This window comes from Lepidochelys kempii, chromosome 6 (genome assembly GCF_965140285.1).
Source record: "Lepidochelys kempii isolate rLepKem1 chromosome 6, rLepKem1.hap1, whole genome shotgun sequence".
Classification (NCBI taxonomy): Eukaryota; Metazoa; Chordata; order Testudines; family Cheloniidae; genus Lepidochelys; species Lepidochelys kempii.
The window spans coordinates 71,277,339-71,297,261 of record NC_136385.1 but is presented as its reverse complement, the minus strand read 5'-3'; the positions used below and the strand labels follow the sequence as shown (position 1 = coordinate 71,297,261).

At 44.3% G+C, this 19,923-nt stretch overlaps 1 protein-coding gene across 1 annotated transcript in view; it reads right to left on the bottom strand.

The window, feature by feature from the left end:
• SPTBN5 (spectrin beta, non-erythrocytic 5) overlaps positions 1 to 19,923 on the bottom strand; it is a 149,915-nt gene that overhangs the window by 109,683 nt on the left and 20,309 nt on the right. The window contains exons 9-19 of the mRNA XM_073350339.2: positions 19,589 to 19,727; positions 18,289 to 18,521; positions 17,550 to 17,703; positions 16,341 to 16,541; positions 15,145 to 15,312; positions 13,044 to 13,250; positions 7,184 to 7,396; positions 4,798 to 4,950; positions 4,174 to 4,304; positions 2,232 to 2,483; positions 577 to 864 (exon numbers count right to left, since the gene is read on the bottom strand). Of these exons, the coding sequence (XP_073206440.2) occupies positions 577 to 864; positions 2,232 to 2,483; positions 4,174 to 4,304; positions 4,798 to 4,950; positions 7,184 to 7,396; positions 13,044 to 13,250; positions 15,145 to 15,312; positions 16,341 to 16,541; positions 17,550 to 17,703; positions 18,289 to 18,521; positions 19,589 to 19,727 (2,139 nt within the window). The remainder of the gene's footprint in view (positions 1 to 576; positions 865 to 2,231; positions 2,484 to 4,173; positions 4,305 to 4,797; positions 4,951 to 7,183; positions 7,397 to 13,043; positions 13,251 to 15,144; positions 15,313 to 16,340; positions 16,542 to 17,549; positions 17,704 to 18,288; positions 18,522 to 19,588; positions 19,728 to 19,923) is intronic.

The window sequence follows — 19,923 nt, the reverse complement described above, 5'->3', positions numbered from 1 at the left end:
CCAGGAAGTGCAGGGGTTGGCTGCTCAGGGTTGTACATCTGAGGTGGCCAGGAGTTTTCTCTGTTGGCTTGAGAGCCCAAGAAAACAGGTGGCCAGCCATTACATGGGACAGAAAGAGTCACTGTGTCTCCGGGTTTTTGTAAAATGAGAGATGGGGCTGGAGGCCTGAGAGTCTGGCAGGCCTGGCTCATAAAAATACAGGAGAGGGGAGAACCCAGGATAAGTGATTGGATTGTTCTGGCAGAAGTGACCTGGGAAGGAAAAGAAGCCTGAGGACTTTAAATAGTGAGTTTTCTTCCTTGCTGAGCATCCAGGTGAGGGAGAAGGCAGCTATTGCAGTCAGACTTTGGGTTAGCAGACACTTTCATTTGATATGGGGAAATTAACTGGGTTATGTGCACAGTCAGTTGTTATTTTCTTCATGCTAAATTTTATATGCACTTCAATAAATCCCAAGCACCATTTTCACACCAAGTTTATGTTTCCAGATCTGTTTTCTGGGTATGCTCCAGGCCTCCCTGGTGCTGCAGCTGCAGTACCTCACCCTCCTTCTTCACTCTCAAAGCAAACATCTACCTTTCCTTCTGAGTGCGAATTTCCTTCAGAAGGTCCTGATGTTCCTTCAGCAACTGCTCTGAAGAAGCCACGTCCATGCCCATCTCCATACTACCCAGCTTCTCCCTGATTCCATCTGCCCACAGCAGGAGTCTGCGGCTGTCCTGCAGGACAGCCTGTTGATTCTGTGCCAACTCCAGGGTTGTCTCCCTCTCTTTAGTCTGTGACTTGAGTGTGGCCAGCAGCTTCTCCATATTCTCCACTTGCTTTTGGATGGCCCTGCTCTCTGCAGGGTTGGTGTCCTTAATCCTATACAAGGAAACCAAACAACATCCTTAATTTAGTTTCAGAGACAACATGAGCCTTATAGCTTGACCCAGCTGACACTAAAGTCAATGGGACTGGGTTGTTAGTGGTTCCTCCCGAAAAGAAGGTCAGTTCGGGCACTTAATGTTCCTTATCAGCAGTAAACAGCATAGACAAAGTGATCATAGAGTCCTCCAGGAAATGCATCCTGTCAAAAGACTTTACAGGCACCAGTGGGGCATTCTATCACTGAGGATCAAAATGTTTTGTGTTATTTTTTTTTAAAATTCTCTGGCTTCAGTTAGGAGTGCCAAAAGCTAGCATATCACATGAAGAAATTCATTACCTTTACTTCAAAGATATAACCTTATAATGACAATAAACTGCCTTTTTATAGTCTGACTCAGTATTGGTACCCTTTCCCCAGCCACTGCTGGTTTCACTGATGTCTTACATCACCTCTGATCTGTATGTAACAAAGATATTGTACGACTAATTTCCACAAGAGGATACAAATTACCTGGTCTTTCCTGGTCCCAGAGTCCAGGAAAAGCACACTTACACCCCATGCTCCTTTTCACATAACATAAAACACATAGGGATGATCAGCCAATCAAATTTCACAGTTCACTGAAATGTTTCTAATTTATAGATCTGAACAGGGCATGCCTAACAGAGTGGAACAGGTGTGTTGCGACGGACATTGTAAACACACAAGGAGATTTTTTTTAATTAGAAGTGTTAAACCAAAGTTTAAAATGTATACACAAATGCCCTATATTTCTAATTCTCTTTCATCCTCTTTTCCCCATCTCATGCCTCTCAAGGATACCCCATGTTGGGGGATTACACAATAATACCTCATTAAGAATACACATATCTTGAAATAGTGTTTGTTAATCCTAGTTCATGGTCCTACAACCTGAACTGCAGGTGTCCTTAAATTCAAAGAGAGGGAATACTCATTGTCTAGAACAAACTCAGTGGGGACTGTGGTTTGCGTTGATAATTCATTATACACCACATTCCACTACACGTGCTGGGGATTTGAGTTGGAAGAATAGCTCAGTGATTCAATATCAATAAAGACTTATGCTACTCCATTCATAATGTAGGGATTCTTTCTTTGTAGACAACGTTTGGAGCCAGTCACTCAGATATTCATCCAATTCTACCCAGGACAGAAGATCTCACTCAAAGAGGAAAAGGAGCTGTGATTGCAGCCAGACAGGGAGAGCACTAGCACGAGAGGCTGACCTAAGGCAAGTGTAAGTCAGCCTTTCACAACTATATATACTCTATACACTTTGCTTCAAATATGAAACTAGATCACTAGGCAAAAATACAGAAACAAATGGCTGATTCCTTACGATTGGGCCACACTCTTCAGGTATTCAATTTTCCTCTCCAGCACCATGACCTCCTTGTCAAAAGCAAACAGCTTGCGCCGATTTGCCTCCAGTACGGCAGGTGTGTTTCCAGGTTCCAAATCCCTGAGATGGACCAGCTTGTCTTGTAGTAGCCCTCTAGTGCTCTGGCAGTCCTGGAGGAATGTCCTCACATCAGCCACCCCAATCAGCTCTGAACCCTTTTCCTCCTTCAGAGTTTCCAGGCGCCCCCATCTAGGAGTGAAAAAACAACTGCAACAGCTGTATCTAGACACTAAAATCACAGTGTCTTTGCCTATGGGGGGAAAATAAATGTCCAGCGGATTTGTTGCATGCACCTTTAAAAATCACCTATGGGAAAATTCATCTTTGTGCGGGGGGAGGGGTGGAGGAGACAAACTCTATGCTCTCTTTATATACCACAGCAATCTTCAAAATAAGATTGTATTGGCACTTAAAGGGGGTATAGGACTAGTGCTCAGCCTCTACACATGATGAATTTCCCCTCTAAGGTGGTATTCCTCTCCTGCACCCAGTGCAAGTTGCTGTCACACTGTTGACTATGCAAATCAAGAAAAATAATCAAAATAAGGATCCAATCGTGCCTTGACGTTTCTGACCACGGTTGGGACTGCCAAGAGTCCATATAAAAATAGATATGAAACACGTTACAAAAGCAAAGAGTTTCTTATAGTTACAATTTTCAAACCTGAATGCCTTAGGAGGACATCCTAACCCCTGCCTCTGGGTGCTCAAATTCACACTTAGCCGTGCAGCACAGGCTGAACCAACAGAAGAGCCCATTGTGACATTTGACTATCCCACGATGTGCTTGCTTTTACTTTAAATATAATGAAAACAGACTTATTCCAAAGTATATTTTACCTGCCGTCATCCATTCATTTAGGACCTGTCAGTCTGATTCTTGTATCACAGTACAAGGGGTGCAAGGAGACTTCCACCCCTTCTCCTTTCTGTGCAAGGGTCAGGCATCTCCCCTGATGCCCAGATGGGAGTATGTACCATCTTTAGGATGCTGCAGCAGAATTCAGACCTGCCCCCACTTTGCTCCCTGAAGCTCGGGTGGGGATAAGGACTTATGAGGAATCTTTTCCACTGGACCATGAACAAAAAGCCCTCAGATCTCAAAGCATCTGCTGTACCCCTTGACAAAATGAGTGTGTCCATGACCTGGCAATAGTTCTTGTGATTTATATTTTTTCCCCATATCTCCAGCCAGTAACTGTTGGGACAATAAGATCCAATTTTCAAACAGGGACACGTAAACAGAATGGCCCCACTCCCTATGTAGAAACTCAAATCAGCATTTAGGTGCATACAATAGGCACATATATGGCCAAGTGATGACTACATGTGGCCAAGTGATGATTAAGGTGTCCAGTGTGCAAGATGGTCTCACATGGAAAAGGGAGCTCCTTGCCTGCCTGTAGAAACTATTTGTTCTTTTCAATGACTGATTGCCAAGGGCAGAGGATAGACTTTCCATTACAATTGTCATAATACTATAAACCCCACAGTCAGTCCACGTAGACCACCCCCTGCTTCTCCTCTTATCATCATCCTAATTTTATTAGAACATCTCCAGCAGGTGTGCATTAAGCTGTGATGCAAAGAATTCTAGTGATTTTGATTCCATCTCTTCTTGGCAAATGGTTCTATTTAAAGCTGGTTAAGTTATAGATAAGAGAGATTTTACATCTCCAGTTTGGTAAAAGCTTCCCCGGTGAAGTAAATGCAAACTGCAGTGACAAACATCAACTTTCCATAGACAACCCTCTATCTTCACATCTCAGGTCAGTTGTGTGTGCCAAAACATCTCAGACTGGTATTTTCTCCAGGATAGTTTATGCAGGGCATGAAAAGTCCTTGATGGGGTGATTCCCCATTCTATCAGGAGCATTACCTCCTACTGATCTCTTTAAGGTGGGCTTGGATTTCATTCTGTTTGCTGGGACTGCTCTTTGCAAACTTATCTGCTAGGCATTTGATCTCTCCCAGCTGGATTTTCCCCACAGCCATTTCCACTAGAAAGCTCTAAAACAGAAAAAAAAATACAGGGATAATGTATGGAGTGAAGAACTCAAAACTCAGCATCTCTATGCAAAAAGTGCTCCACAAGCTGTTGTATTCACTCACCTTCTATCTGTGTATCTACTATGCTTTGACATCCAATTTATTTCTTTTCTCTCTGTTCATTCAGCGATCTCTTGACAGAATATACTCCCCTATATGGTTTTCCCTCTGAGCCCATAGATACATAATAAACTTATTCTGGTATAATATACATCCCATCCCACCGCACAGACATGTGGACAACTTATTCTGGTATAAATCTGCAGTTATATATTCACACCTTAGCTTAACTGAAAAAGCTTTCCTGTATAGACAAAACCTTATGGATTAAAATTCAGTTAACAAAAAAAAGGTTGAAAGCAACTTCTCTGGAGTCCTCCTTTCCTCACATACATCCATTCCCCCATGGTCAGTTTGTTTTACAAGTTAGCTACACCAAGTAGAGATGAGGTACCTCATATTTCTGCTGTGTGACCTCCACATTGTCTGCTTCAGGCTGAAGGGTCTGGAAAATTTTCTCCTTATCTTCCATCCAAGACTGAAACTCTTCACAGGAGCTGTAGAAGCGGTACAATCGGATCATCTCCTCCAGACCTTTCTTCCTGTGCTGTAAAACAGATGGAGAACTGAATACTGTGATACACAGGCCTTTTGCAGAAAGAGATCCCCATGGCTAAAGAACTAAAGCATACAGATTAACCTGGCAGGTTGGTGGTAGTTCTCCCTGCTAACACACAGTGAATACAAATTGGCATCTTGAGCCTGGAATACTTGTTCCTTGGGCAACAGGAATTGGGAGTATCAGAGAACTGATGCTCACAACACCTGATAAGCAGAAAGTTTAGTAGTGGTGTGTGCTGGTTGACTGAAGATACAAGTCAACACTACAAAGGGAGCATTACCTCTTTAATCCTAGACATATGCACAAGCACTGGTTGCAGGAAAAATAGGAATCGGAGGGTTCACACAGCAGCTTTTTGGGCGGGACCCCTTGGAGATTGAGGATACAGAGGAATAAAGGGAAAAACTAATGGTCTTTTGTGAACATCTGTGTTAAAGTGTCCAGTCTTTGCCACTACAGCCTCAAGGCTTAGAGTTAACCTCCCATGTTTGTTCGACCTAGGAGAGGGTCTCTTGCTGTAATAGGCAAACTCCAGTAAAGTCAAGGGGATGCAGAAGGAAGCTGCTCTCCAAAAAATATAAGAACTGGGAGGAAAATGTGATGATCACAGAAATTAATTTGTGATTCTCACATAATGATGTACAAGCCAGACTGGATAAAACCTGAACCAAATGCACTCAAAGCTTAAATGAAATTTCTGACTGTTTTGAATGTCATCCATGATTAATTTCTCTCCTACTGCTGACATGATGTTGGTCAAAATCAGAAAAGCACCACACAATTTAGCACAGCCAGCAGTCTTTTCAGGGGCTGCATAGTTCAGGATTGCAGCACATTGTCAGAGCTGAGCAAGGGAAGTTAAAACACCTGCCGACACTTTAGAATCATAGAATATCAGGGTTGGAAGGGACCTCAGGAGGTCATCTAGTCCAACCCCCTGCTCAGAAGCAGGACCAATCCCCAATTAAATCATCCCAGCCAGGGCTTTGTCAAGCCTGACCTTAAAAACTTCTAAGGAAGGAGATTCCACCACCTCCCTAGGCAACGCATTCCAGTGTTTCACCACCCTCCTAGTGAAAAAGTTTTTCCTAATATCCAACCTAAACCTCCCCCACTGCAACTTGAGACCATTACTCCTTGTCCTGTCCTCTTCTATCACTGAGAATAGTCTAGAACCATCCTCTCTGGAACCACCTCTCAGGTAGTTGAAAGCAGCTATCAAATCCCCCCTCATTCTTCTCTTCTGCAGACTAAACAATCCCAGTTCCCTCAGCCTCTCCTCATAAGTCATGTGTTCCAGACCTCTAATCATTTTTGTTGCCCTTCGCTGGACTCTTTCCAATTTATCCACATCCTTCTTGTAGCGTGGGGCCCAAAACTGGACACAGTACTCCAGATGAGGCCTCACCAATGTCGAATAGAGGGGGACGATCACGTCCCTCGATCTGCTCGCTATGCCCCTACTTATACATCCCAAAATGCCATTGGCCTTCTTGGCAACAAGGGCACACTGCTGACTCATATCCAGCTTCTCGTCCACTGTCACCCCTAGGTCCTTTTCCGCAGAACTGCTGCCGAGCCATTCGGTCCCTAGTCTGTAGCTGTGCATTGGGTTCTTCCGTCCTAAGTGCAGGACCCTGCACTTATCCTTATTGAACCTCATCAGATTTCTTTTGGCCCAATCCTCCAATTTGTCTAGGTCCCTCTGTATCCTATCCCTGCCCTCCAGCGTATCTACCACTCCTCCCAGTTTAGTATCATCCGCAAATTTGCTGAGAGTGCAATCCACACCATCCTCCAGATCATTTATGAAGATATTGAACAAAACCGGCCCCAGGACCGACCCCTGGGGCACTCCACTTGACACCGGCTGCCAACTAGACATGGAGCCATTGATCACTACCCGTTGAGCCCGACAATCTAGCCAACTTTCTACCCACCTTATAGTGCATTCATCCAGCCTGTACTTCTTTAACTTGCTGACAAGAATACTGTGGGAGATCGTGTCAAAAGCTTTGCTAAAGTCAAGAAACAATACATCCACTGCTTTCCCTTCATCCACAGAACCAGTAATCTCATCATAGAAGGCGATTAGATTAGTCAGGCATGACCTTCCCTTGGTGAATCCATGCTGACATGGCTTTGCATGACACTAGATCCCACGATTAATCTCCAAGACAGGCTACACAAGCACAAAGTATTGAAAGAGGTACAATACCTCAGCCATGGTCTGAAGATTCTCATAAAGCAAGTTTATTTCATTCTGGGTCCTCCAGATGTTCTCTGGAATAAAGTGAGGATCTGAATCAGGTGGTTTAGAAAATCCAATTTCCGGGGTTCCCCCGCGCACAGAGCGGCTTGATGGTAGTATAGTGAACCTTTGGTTTAGGCTACTCTGGACCTGAGCCTTCACTACCGGCACTGATATCACCTGTTAAAGCAAAATACAACAAAATCAGTCTGTGACACTGGATAATTGGAGCCCCTGACCTTAAGGATAAATTAAAGGACTAAATTTTCAAAATGATCTGCCTGACTCAAAGTGTTAGATATTGCAATTTGCAAATGCACCTGTGTGATGCATTGAACGCTATGATACAATTGTGATCTATCACTTTAAATTTTCAGGGATTTTCCTGGTCCTGTTTGCAGGCAGGGGGCTGTGTAGGGAAGTGTGGGTTCAGAATCAGTCTGCAGAGAGCCAGCCTAGAGTAAGCAGGGGTGAGTTGTGCCTCTCTGTTGAAGTGAGCACCCAGCTTTGTCATCACACTTTGTTTTGGGGTTCTTGTGTGTTATCTATCATTCTGAATTCTAAGAAACGAAGCAATGTTACATGGCAACCTACCAGCAAGAGTATTTTATGTTTTTATCTCACATCTCTATGCATATACCACGAACATAACTGCAGGGGACCAGGGCGTGGGCGATCTAGCCTAGCAGTCACAGCTGCGCTTGTGTCCACAAGTCGAGGATGGCCATGAGGCAGTAGCTGGCAAGCAGGGATCAGAGTAATTTATAGTGCTGGGATCAATAGGCAAGAGTCAGGGTCAGAATCAGGCTGGGGTCAGTGGCTGGAGATCAGAAAGCGAGGTGAGGTTTGGAGTCACAGCAAGGCAGAAGTCTGCTGGGTTGCCCAGACAACTTTATGGGGCACCCTCCAGGATTAAATAGTGAGCATGGGCCAATTAAAAGGATGCAGAGTACTGCCACACTGGATCCTTTGGGTGGTATTTCCTGCGGCCCCTAATCTCCATAATGCTCTTTGGATGGGGTTCTACATTGGCTCCTGGTGGCAATGTGGGAATGTCAGCTGTCTCAGGGTCCACAGACTCAGGTTCTTGTCCCATGGATCTTTACATTGCCTCTCCCCCGCTTTTGGAGGGCACCCTTCCTTCATGTTGGCACTTGGATGGTCTTGATGAAATCTTCTTACCAGGTCAGGGGCATGGACATGGGGAGCAGGTTCCCAGGAGCACAATTCAGGACCCAGGCAATGAGGTAGTACAGTCTCCCGCTCTGCAGTTTACAGCTGAGGACAGGGCAGACTATATATTCCTTGTGCCCTTGGACCTGGACCTGTGCGGGGAGTTGCTGGGAACATGATTCTGTGTGGAATGCTTCAGGAGGGAAACATGGAAAATGGGATATATCTTAAGGGAGTGAGAGAGCTGCAATTTGAATACTGACAAAACCCAGAATGGTCCAAGCTACTGGTGGTTTAGCTTGTGGGATAACCTGTTCATACAGAGGTGTTTAGCTGCAAGCCAGACCTTTTGGCACACTGTGAGAGCTGGGCTTTCCTGGTACTGATGGTCTGCCTACTCGTTGTAGTGCTTTTTTGCATCATGGAGGTGGTCCTTAAGGTCTTCCAGAATATGATGAATTCACAGAATCCAGTTGGAAGCTGCTGGGTTCTGGGAGGTTGCTAACAAGACAAGGTGGAAGCAAGTAAGAAACCTGTAATTTGCAAAAAAGAGACTCTACCCCATGGAGGCATGATCAGTGTTGTTGTAATGACAACTTGTCATAAGGCAGGAGGAGGAACCACGTATCTTGATGGTAGTTAACAAAGCACCTTACGTATTGCTGTAGTACTTGGTTCACCCTCTCTGTCTGCCCATCTGTCTGGGGGCAGTAAGGGGAGGAAGTAAAAGTGCAAAGTCCAGTAATTGGAGTGTTTCACACAAAAAGCATGATATGAACTGTGAGCTTTGGTTTGAGGTGACATGGCCCGGAAGCCCATGAAAAAGGATAACATGCACCACTAGGAGTTGAGCGGTTGTTTCGGCAGAGGGCAGGCAGTCACAGGGGATGAAGTGGGCCATTTTGGTCAACAAGAGTCAAGACCACTGTGTGGCCATCAGAGTCAGGGAATTCTGCTATGAAATCCAGGGTGATCCAGGCCCAGGGTCTAGGTGGGATCTCCAAGGGTACTAAAGAGCCAAGGTGCTCAGAATGGGGTGTCTTGGTGCATGCACAAGGTCACAAGAGTCAACATAGCCCTGGGGCTACTGGAAGAAATGTGGAGCCATGTAGAAAGTCTTAAGGTGGCCAAAATGGCCCACCATTGATTGTCATGGCAGAGGTGATACACTTCTAACCAGGGGCACCCTGGTGGAATGGATATGCACCCATTGAGATATGTGATCCCATCCTGTGTGGAACACTGCATTTTGGTTCTAGCTCTTATTTGCTCAGGTTGTTCCATCACCTTCTGGGCTAACAGATCACCTTGAGAAGTGGATCAGATTAGATGAATCAGGTTTTGGTGTATGGTGGCACTAAGGAAGTTGTGAGGTTTAAGGAGAGAGGGTGGTTTTTGGTTAGGCTCTTTACCTTTGTGGTATTATTCCACCTTTTAGGATAAGGCATTGACTTTCCCATTCCTGATTCCCAGGTGATGTTGAGATTGAACCAAGGGAAGAAGAATACCCACCTGAGATGTCTTTGGTTCAAGGCACAAGCTTACGCAGATATTCAAGGTTCTTATGGTCCGAAGAGGCTGGAACTGGTTGTCAGGCTCTTTCAAGGTTATGGCACCACTCTTTGAAGGCTGATTTAATTGTGACCAGTTCTCTATCTAATATGTCATCATTTTGTTCAGTGGGGTCAAAAGGTACACTTTCCATTTTCACATACAGGCTGTGCTTCTGTAGTCTTTTCAGGATGGAATGAACATGGTAACAATACCGCTCAGGGTCTTCTGAAAACAGACACATGTCATCAAGATAGATGACTACATACTGGTCCAGGATGTCTTTAAACACATTGTTCACAAAGTGTTGAAAGGTCGCGGGAGCTTTAGTCAGACTGAATGGCATTATTAAATATTCAAAGTGCCCAGAGTGGGTTCAAAATGTGCACTAGTTTTTAAGTTCCCACCACAGTTCCACCGAGGTCCAGTTGGGTGAAAATTCCGGTAGATCACACACTATAGAAACGCCGAAGTTAGGAGCGGGGGATACCAGTTTTGGACTGTCACTTGGTTTAGGGCATGTTAGTGACACAGAGGTGTAGCGTTCCATCCTTTTGCTTATTGAAAAGGACCAGAGGCCCCACTGGGGACGTGAAGTGTTGGATTGAGCCTTTAGGCTTTTACTTGATGTGCACATGAAGGGCTGCAGGTCTATGGGGCAGTTGTAGTGCCAATGTGGAGGTAGCATGTCCACATTTTTCTTTTCAAAGACGTCCACAGAATCCTAATACTCATCAGTGAGACGGGAACTCAGGCTTAGGAATGGTTCCTTCTGGTCACCATCATCTGTGGTTCTCCCACAGGTGCCATCACTTCTGGTCATCTGCAGGAGCCTGGGACCAGAGGTTTGGGGCTCACCCTTCAGCAGTGTTCAGAGGGAAACTGATCCTTTTCTTTCACCAGAGCACAGAAGGGTTGGGCTGATCCAGCTGGGTGATGCTGAGAATCAGGGGAAGTGTGGAGAACGAATCACATTGAATTTAGTACATCCTGATATCCGTGGAGTACAGCCTCTAGGGGTCCTGTTTCCTGTGTCAAATCTATCATCTCTATGAGAACTGACCTAGGCGTTAAACAGAGGGGCATTTATAGGGTTTGAGTGTCTTCAGCATCTATTGAATTATCGGAGCTCCTGAATCAATCAGGGCCACTGAGGGGGAACTAGTTTGGCTCCATTCATGGTACATAACAGTCTCTGTACTTGGAAATGTGGGCAGGCACTGCATGTCCAAGATTGGGTTTCCCTCAAGGGCTTGGGGGTAGTTCCAGAGCATAGTGCCCTGGTGATGCCCAGGCTGACCCCTCCATACAGCCTGGGTTCACTCGTTTCTTGATTCCTTGCTGGTTGAGGTCCGCAATGGGCAAGAAGTAAGAGCACATGCCGGTGCTCTGCAATAAAAGCATAAATTATTGTGCTGTCACTGTTCCTTTTCTTCCAGGGTCAAGCTTTGCAGACCAGACCAACCTGCACTGGTTTGTGGGTAGGTGCTGGAGCGTTCAGCCTGGTGTCTGGGTGAGGCGGCACCATGGTTCACCACCTCTTTTCCTTTTGCTTATTCCTTTACCTCCTCACTAAGTCCACACCGTAACAGGTGTAGTTGGGCCGCCACATTCCACTCAACATCAGTCGCAAGTCACCGGAACTGGGCAGCATTATGTGGCAGCTGGCCCTTGCCCTTGCTGGTGCTTTTGTAGTGCAGCTTCCATTCAACGAGTGCAATGAAAATAATTAAAAATGGCAGAAAACACCCACAGGCAGGCATTTCAGTCAGTTAACACCAGGCTGTCCTGTTCTAGCAGGGGGGGGGGAGGCCCAGTCCAAGCCCTAACAACCTGTCAATGTATTTTCAATAGCTAGACACTTGCAGATGCAAAGACTACTGAGCACCTAAGAGAGAGAACAAAGCAGGCAGACCCAAGGGGCAAACCACCTACTTAAGAGTACAAGTGAATTTCAAAAGTGTCAGGACACAAATTACATTCCTAAACTTAATCAAGGGATTTGCATATTTAGGGCTACAATTCCCAAGAATGCTTGTCAATAATGTAATAATTAATTTAGGGGCCAGATAACTATATTGATTAAAAACAAATGTTTTCAGAACTTGAATGGGAGCAGCAAGTACAGCCAAGCATTAGAGGTTCACTTTTATGGTCCTTAAATTATTGAACCAGCAAACAATCAACTGTTAAAAAAAATCAGCGCGTCTGTATTTCCTTCACTGATCAACATCTGTGGGCTCCTGAACTTACATGCTCCCTCTAAAAACCAGTAATGCAGGAACAAACAGGGAGGGTCACAAAATGGTGTTCCCAGCTCTTACTACTAATTGCAGTTGCAATAGTTGCTTATCTTGCATATCTCATTGTTATAGAGAGAGCGTTCAGAGATAAAGAAATCTGAAAGGTAACAATCAGGATTACGGCCAAAATATTGAATGGGGGATTCAGACCACAGCTGAAGATCAAATGAGTTTAACAAGACAAATCAAGAAGCAGAGGAATCAAACATAAAAACTGAATTTACCCAGGATGATTACAGAAGCCTCAGGTGAGAGGATTAAAGTAAGTGAAGTATTGGAGTCTGGCGAAAAGCAGGGAGGGAGGCAGTGGGTGGTGTATAACGGCCATTTGGAAGGAGAGTTGGATTCAGTAGGAAGTAAATAATAAGGTGGGGAGGTGTAGAATATTTGTGAGAGCTAGGAGAGAGGTGTGATGTGGATGAGCCAGTCTTGGTGCTAAATGACCAAAAACTGTATTTCTAGGATTCCATCAGCGACAGCCAGGGGACTGGGCCCTGACTCATGTATAATTAAGAGAGCTAATTGAATCTAGGCTCTTCTGTTCAGCAGGGAATTCCAACATTTCAAAAAACTTTGTTTTCATTTCAATTAGGAATGAAAAGTCATTTTGACCTGGAAAATCAGAACATTCCATTCCAAAAAGACTGAAACATCTTGACCTTATCTACATGCTTTTTTCAGTGAAGTTTTGTCAAAACTGACACATTTTCACAAAATGTTTCAATTTCACTAAATTTCCAACCAGCTCTAATAAATAAAAACAAAGGGAAGTAGAGGGACACAACCTCATATCCACATACCGCAGATGGAGCCTGCTTTGCTACAGTACCAGCTTGTTCTTCCAGGCGCCTCATCTCCAAGCAGTAGACTGTGATCTCCTTCTCCAGTCGCAAGTGGTGGTGTAGCAAGGCTTCTGCGCTGGACTCATCCTTCCCATAATCCTTACTGGCCAGGAGGGGCTGCCGCTCCCGTAGCCATGAGTCTGCTTCATCAATGTCAACAAAGTACTGAAGGGAACACAGGTGGGGAGAATGTTTGATTAAACAGCCCTAAGAGATACACATCCAACAGTCCATCCTCTGGCAAATGGTCAACAGGGCAGTAATTGCATCAGACAACTGAAGCTAATCATAACACAGACGCAGGTCATATAAGCAGGACCATTACACATCAGGTGGCTCTTTCTTTAGAAACCCCAATTATATTTCAGCAGCAAGCTTAGCACCAATATGGTTCACAGGATCACAATTAAATAAATTAGTCCCAAATATTTCCTCCATTAATCTTATTAGCCAGTTTCCAAGTCAATCACTCAGTAGTTAGACTTTGTTACTAGACAGTAGTCAGACTTTGTCATTTAACAGAATCAATAATACATAGCATACTTCCAGACTATAGGGATGGCCTACAATTTCAACAACAGATGTTTTTCCACAAAAGTTAATGATAGATCATGAGGATACAGAGTAAGTTTCTCTAACAGAAAGCAGCCTTCACAAATTGCAATTCATGGGAAAAGTTTGGGTGCAATCTTATATGGCTGTAATTGTAAAAAGACATTAAACTATAAAAATAATTTAAACTACCCCCTTCCCGCCCCTCCCCCCCAAAAAAAACTGGGGGAGGGACAAAGCTATAATAGTTTTAAAACTGCTAGAAACAGGAAATAATTCAGTGTTTGTCAAACCAAAGAGAACAAAATCTGTTAAGGAAGGAAATGTTCAGGCTTCTGTGTGAATATGAGAGGGAATGAAAAGGATAGGGAAAACATTATTATTGGGTAATCTGAGATACTATGGTGTAATTGGTAAATTATGGTTTTATAGTGGCTTTTTGAATGTGTGCATTTGTGTATTTAAATCAGAGATGGAACCAAACCAAAGTTCCAGTTCTAATTGTAGTAGGAAGAGGGCCTGAGACATAAGCCCTTGTATAAGAGGCCTGGTATGAGGCCTGAGCTAAAGTAGTGGTTAAAGCTTTGCTGATATAAAGCAAAGCCAGGTTGTGAGCAAAAGACAGGCCTGCTCACAGAATTTGGCAAGAACAGGGCTGATATTGCAGAAACAGACATTCCTAAGAAATGCTAGGTACAGAGCCCTTACACAAACACATTTCAGAAGGGTGGTACCAGAACACCTCGAGACCAACACATTCCCCAAAGATAACAGGCACACGCTGACCGATCCCAAAGATAAGGTCCGGATGACAGCATGATGAATAGAGATGTTTTGATTGTCACTTGCTGGAGGATTCTCTGCTCCTTGAAGTCTTTAAACTACAATTTGAGGACTTCAATAGCACAGATGTAGGTGAGAGGTTTATTGCAGGAGTGGTGGGTGAAATTCTGTGGCCTGCATTGTGCAGGAGGTCGGACTAGATGATCATAATGGTCCCTTCTGACCTAAATATCTATGAATGGGTGTCACCTAGATACGTCAGAGGGTGGCACCTAGGCACGTCAGAGGGGCTATACGTAACTTGTTTGTATCAGTGTATAAAGAGGTATCTTAGAGGGAGTGTCTTTGGCTGGCCTAGGGGATAATGGAAAGTCACGCCATTAACTGATCTAGTCCATCGCAATAGGCATACAATGTGTTTGTGTACCTGTAACCAATGAGCCAGGACATTAGGACCGTGCTTCGTTGACAATAAACCTGCCCAAGTGCCTTTGCTACGAACCGAGGTTGTGGTTATTGGGCAGTTCGATCGAGGTCTGCTGTGCCAACTATCTGTGCAGAGCTGGGACAGTACACAGAGAACACACACGCAGCCAAACATCTAACAACACTAATCACTCCTCATACTTTGGGGAAACTCCAGTCAGGATCCAAGCTTTGTGGCCTGATATTTCTTTTTTATGGGACAGATTTTCAAAGGCACAAATGGCAGCTAGATCTATACCTCCCATTGGAGTTTAGTACCTAACTGCCACTGTGCCTTTGAAAAATCCCCCCATTCTTCGTTCAGTTGAGGCTCCTCAGGAGAGACTTTCATCCATTGCATGATGTTCACAACGTATTTCTCATATGTTGTGTATCCAGCACATCCTGGCTCAGCAGCAGTCTTGCACTGAATGTACAACAATTCAGCGAAGTTAGCAATGTAACTATCTCAGATGGCATTATGCCAGGTAGAGCAGAGTGGCTACAGCAGTGCTGAATCAGAAACATAAATACAGCAGGCAATATTCTAATGCACCATTAAATCTGTTTCTCGGAGATTTTTGGAAAACAGAAGAATTCTCACTCTATCAACACAGGTCAATTGATGGGAGCAGACCCAAAGCCAGTCAGAAAGAAAGCTTCCTGGAAGCCACTCAAAAGGCAAAAGGACCCTCCTACTTAACCATTATCAGCAGCCTGGATGGCCTGGTGGCTTGGCTCTTTGTCGGGGCATTTCACGGATAGAATGGGGGAGTCTATGAGTTCTGAACTGGGACTGATCCCAGTTTTTTCTACAGAAAAAGAGTGTCAGACAGTCACCCTGGTCTCACCCACAAGGAAGCTGATTCACACGCCAGATTTTTTTAAAGTTATTTAACTCTAGTATTTCTGAGAATGAATGTCAATATATATGTTTTCAACTAGCTAGGTACCACTGCCCTCTATTGGCTGGCTTGCAGAAGAGATGAGTCTGATCTCAAATGCTGGGAGCCTGAATTTTCAGAGTTGAAGGTCAAAATTTCCCTCCCAGTGCTTCATACATGCAGAATAGCTGACAGCCAGAAAGTCTGCATGTATCAGTTATTATGCTAAGGAACAAGGAAAACAGAATCTGGAATATAGTGTTTGGGGCACATTTCACAGTAGCCAAATGAAAACAGAAATCAGCAGTTATGACACACAGCTGGTGTCTGCCTACAGAAGACCAGAAGGACTTGTGAGCTACACAAAGTGAGAGACACAGCACTCTGATAAAAAAAAAAATTGATTAATATCATGTGAGTTGAAAGATATTTTGTTTCACCCCAGCAAAGCTTATTGCTTCCAGACTCTTCTTGTGTTCGTTACATAAATCCCAATCTGGTGACACAAGCAGAAATAGAATGAGTTCTTGTTCTTTCTGTTACAAAATGCAAAAACTGCAGCCTTGTTTACCTGTTTGATTAAAGCAGCTGCCTGCAGGCGGATTTTACGATTGGCCACCTCATCTTGGAGCTGTTGCCACAGCTTCTGGAGGCTGTCTGTCTGCATCTGGATATCCCTCTGGTTTGAGTGGTTCCTTTGACTTAGCTCCCAGCCCTTCCTCACTACATTGGAACAAATTGCCTTGTGGGAGTTGCACTCGACTTCTAGAGCCTGCCAAATAAAGTGACATGATAATGAGTAGTGGAGACTTACAGGCTCAAGGAACTGACCTGTCCTAGGAGAGCTGTGGCTTTTTCCCACTGCCAGACTCTTCTGTCAGATACTATAAAACTAACATGTGTAATGATTCTGTTTTCCCTCCATTCGGACACTGCCCCTTTCTCCATAGTTAACACTGTCCTTTGAGCCCTAATACCTCTTTTTCACTCACCCAACTATTGTACTAATGATAGTCATTGAGATACTTCCCTTCCCCATTCCAGCAGCATACTATACAGGATGGTCTCTGGGGGAGCTGTCATCCATTGAGTAGGCAGCCTTATGTCTTCCACTCCCAACACACACTCATCCTCTCTCACACACGTCTCTAGAGATCTTATGGTTCATGGACATGCTCTCATGCCTTTACTGTTGACTTCCTACTTATAAAGAGCTGCACGTCAGAAATTGCTGTTTAAATTCTGTAACTGCCTTTTCAAGTCTTCAGGTCTGTTTGCCACAGTGATTTCTCGTCATCAACGAGATGGAACTTCATGAAATGAAGCTTTTCTCCTCAACCTGTGTCCAGTTCACAGGGAGAGCTGGCAGCAAATTTCTGGGAGGTCCCAGCAATGTTATTCTAGGGTTTCCCACCCCTCCTTTACCACAGCTCAGTCATTTTCCCTTCATTTATGGCATGTCTACTCTACTTATTCTCCCCGTGTACCTCCTTTGGGAAGGGTGAGTGGATAAGAACCATCTTCTTCTCCCATCCACCAAAATGGCCTAATGGATAGCACACTGAGCTTCACTCTGCTTGTTCTGCACATCCACAATCCCATATTAAACATAGGACTGTCCCCCATTGTGAGGGATCCCTAAGATGCATGATTTCTCAGGTTCCAAAAGCCAGCCAGGAACCTTAATTTGAGGCATAAATGCTCTGACAATTGGTTTAGATAAATTATGAAAGACTAGATTCAATATACAGAACAGACACCAGTCAACAAAATACTGTACCTTGTGCTTCTGAATGGAGGCAATAATCTGACTGAGATCTCGTCCTAATGTTGCTGTCCTCACTACTTGCCATTTCTCAGAGATCCATGACTCTTCTTCCTGACAGTCATGGAAAAACTCAAAAAGCTTCAACGCTTCCTGTAGCTGGGATTGTCTAACACAAGGCAACAAGCAATACAGCTCGGTCAGTGCTAGGATTTCAGGTACAACGTAGAAACAGAGAATAGATTAATTAAAGGGCTTCAGCACTGCAGAAAATTCAGAGATTGAATTCCCATGGTACCTCCGAGTCATGGCTGAGTTATGGGTGGACAACACGAGGAAGCCAAAAGGAAATTCCCCTCTCAACCCAGGAGATAGAGAATCAGCCATATCAGGTCCAGATCACATAGAAGCAACTAGGAATGAACTTTCACACTGAAGTTCCCTCTCAGTCTATGATAGCTGATGATCCTTATGGTCAGTGTGATGTACTGTCCCTTTAAATGTTTGAGCTCTCCCCCCAACCCCAATGCAACAATGTGTTAGTTTCAGTTTTGAAGCCTGAACAACAAAGCGAGCACAGGGAAAGCTATGGTTCTATCAGCTCCCTCTGTGATTATCTCCTTCTCTGCTGGGTCTGTTATAGCTTTATATGTGGAGAAATGAGAAATTCTAGATTCTGGCCCTCCCATTATCTCCATTTTAAAAGGATCCACCATTCTAACCAGAAAGAGCTAGACCACAAGGAGAGCCTTACCGGGATTTGCTGAGAGCTATGAGGTTTTGGTACAGCTGATGGAGCATCCGAGTTTTGGCGTGAAGCACATCTGACTTGATTGCTTTGCCCTTGGTGACCTCTGCTGTCCTCTGGGTGATGTATCTCACCCTATCATCATAGGAAGTGATCTGGAAGTCAACCAAATTGTGCTTCTGCAGCAAATCTACTACCTCCAAGAGCTGCTTCCCATAATCCTGAGATGTCACTAGTGCCTAGAAACCAAAAGTGAGAAATTATCAGCGCTATGATCTCACCCTCTCCTATGTGTGAGCAATCAATGCCATCCAGGGATCTAAGGACTTGATCCAAAGGGAACTGAAATCAATGGAAGGACTCCCACTGGCTCTGACAGATGTTGGATTGGACCCAAATGAATAAATGGGTGTGTGGTTTGAACTCTGTGGAAGCACTAACTGGCTGATTGGAAGGAGATACATAACCAATCCTCTCCTTCAAACTCACAAGATATAACCCACAATCCCTAGCTTTTATCTGCTGCAGTGGATGTGGGGGAAGTAGTCATATTCTTTAACCAAGAGTCACTTCTCACTCCCAGAATCACTGCTTATGTCCAGCATTTACCGTGCCCACTGAGTACACCTCTCCTACATGACTCATTATAGTGTGCTTGATTCAGTTTTTATCTGAAGAAATCTAGGAGGCTCCCCTTCCACAGTAGATTATAATTGTATTGTTTTCCTCTGTGGAACATGCTTGGTTTTGGAGGCAAGTGTCCAGCTAGTGGGAATAATGACCAGTACACAGTATTTTCTTTCCTGAAAAAGGCTAGGGCTCAGAGATTCAGAATAGCTAGTCACCGTCTCCAATTTGCAATTCACAATTTTACATAAACTGCTGGATCCATAAACAAAACGGTTTTTATACTTCATGTTCAGCACAATCCATAATATTCTCTCTCTTGCACAGTACAGGGCAAGGCAAAAGTACATATTTAGAGTGGCTGCCATTACACCCTTCAGCAGTTACCAGTTACCACACAATGGGATCTAAAACTTCAGTTATCCCCTATACTAAGTGACTTCCGTTTTAATTGTGGTGATTGGTACTTCTGCAAATGAGGGCAGTTTTTATTTAGGTGCCTTTATATGGATTCAGCAGCCTACTTTTGAAAATTCTAGCCATATGCTCAATTCCCAGCACAATATAGACATTGCAATCCACAACTGTCACTGGAATACTGTGTCTGCTGCAATTACTTATATTTGTAGTGGTGCAAATTGTGTGCCCAGCCCACATGCTGATGGAGAGGGGTTGGTACCTGCAGTCCTTTGAGTTCCTCTGTAATGGTATCAATGTCCCTCAGAAGGCCCAGAATTTCCTGCATTGCTCCCAGAGAGCGTTTGTGTCTCTGGAGCTGCTCCAGTAGATCCTGCCACTGTTGGGAAATGTCCTCTTGCCTGTAAAGAAGGGAGGAGAAAGGACTGACTCATCCACAAGGATCTGATGCTTTGGACAGCATGGGAAAAGACCCTGTTGACACATGGGGCTTACAATTTTAGAAGAGTTAAATGAACACCTAGGGTTCCTAGAGTCATATACAGTATACGTGTCATCTAATGAAGCATACACTGGTCACATGGCTCAGCACACTAT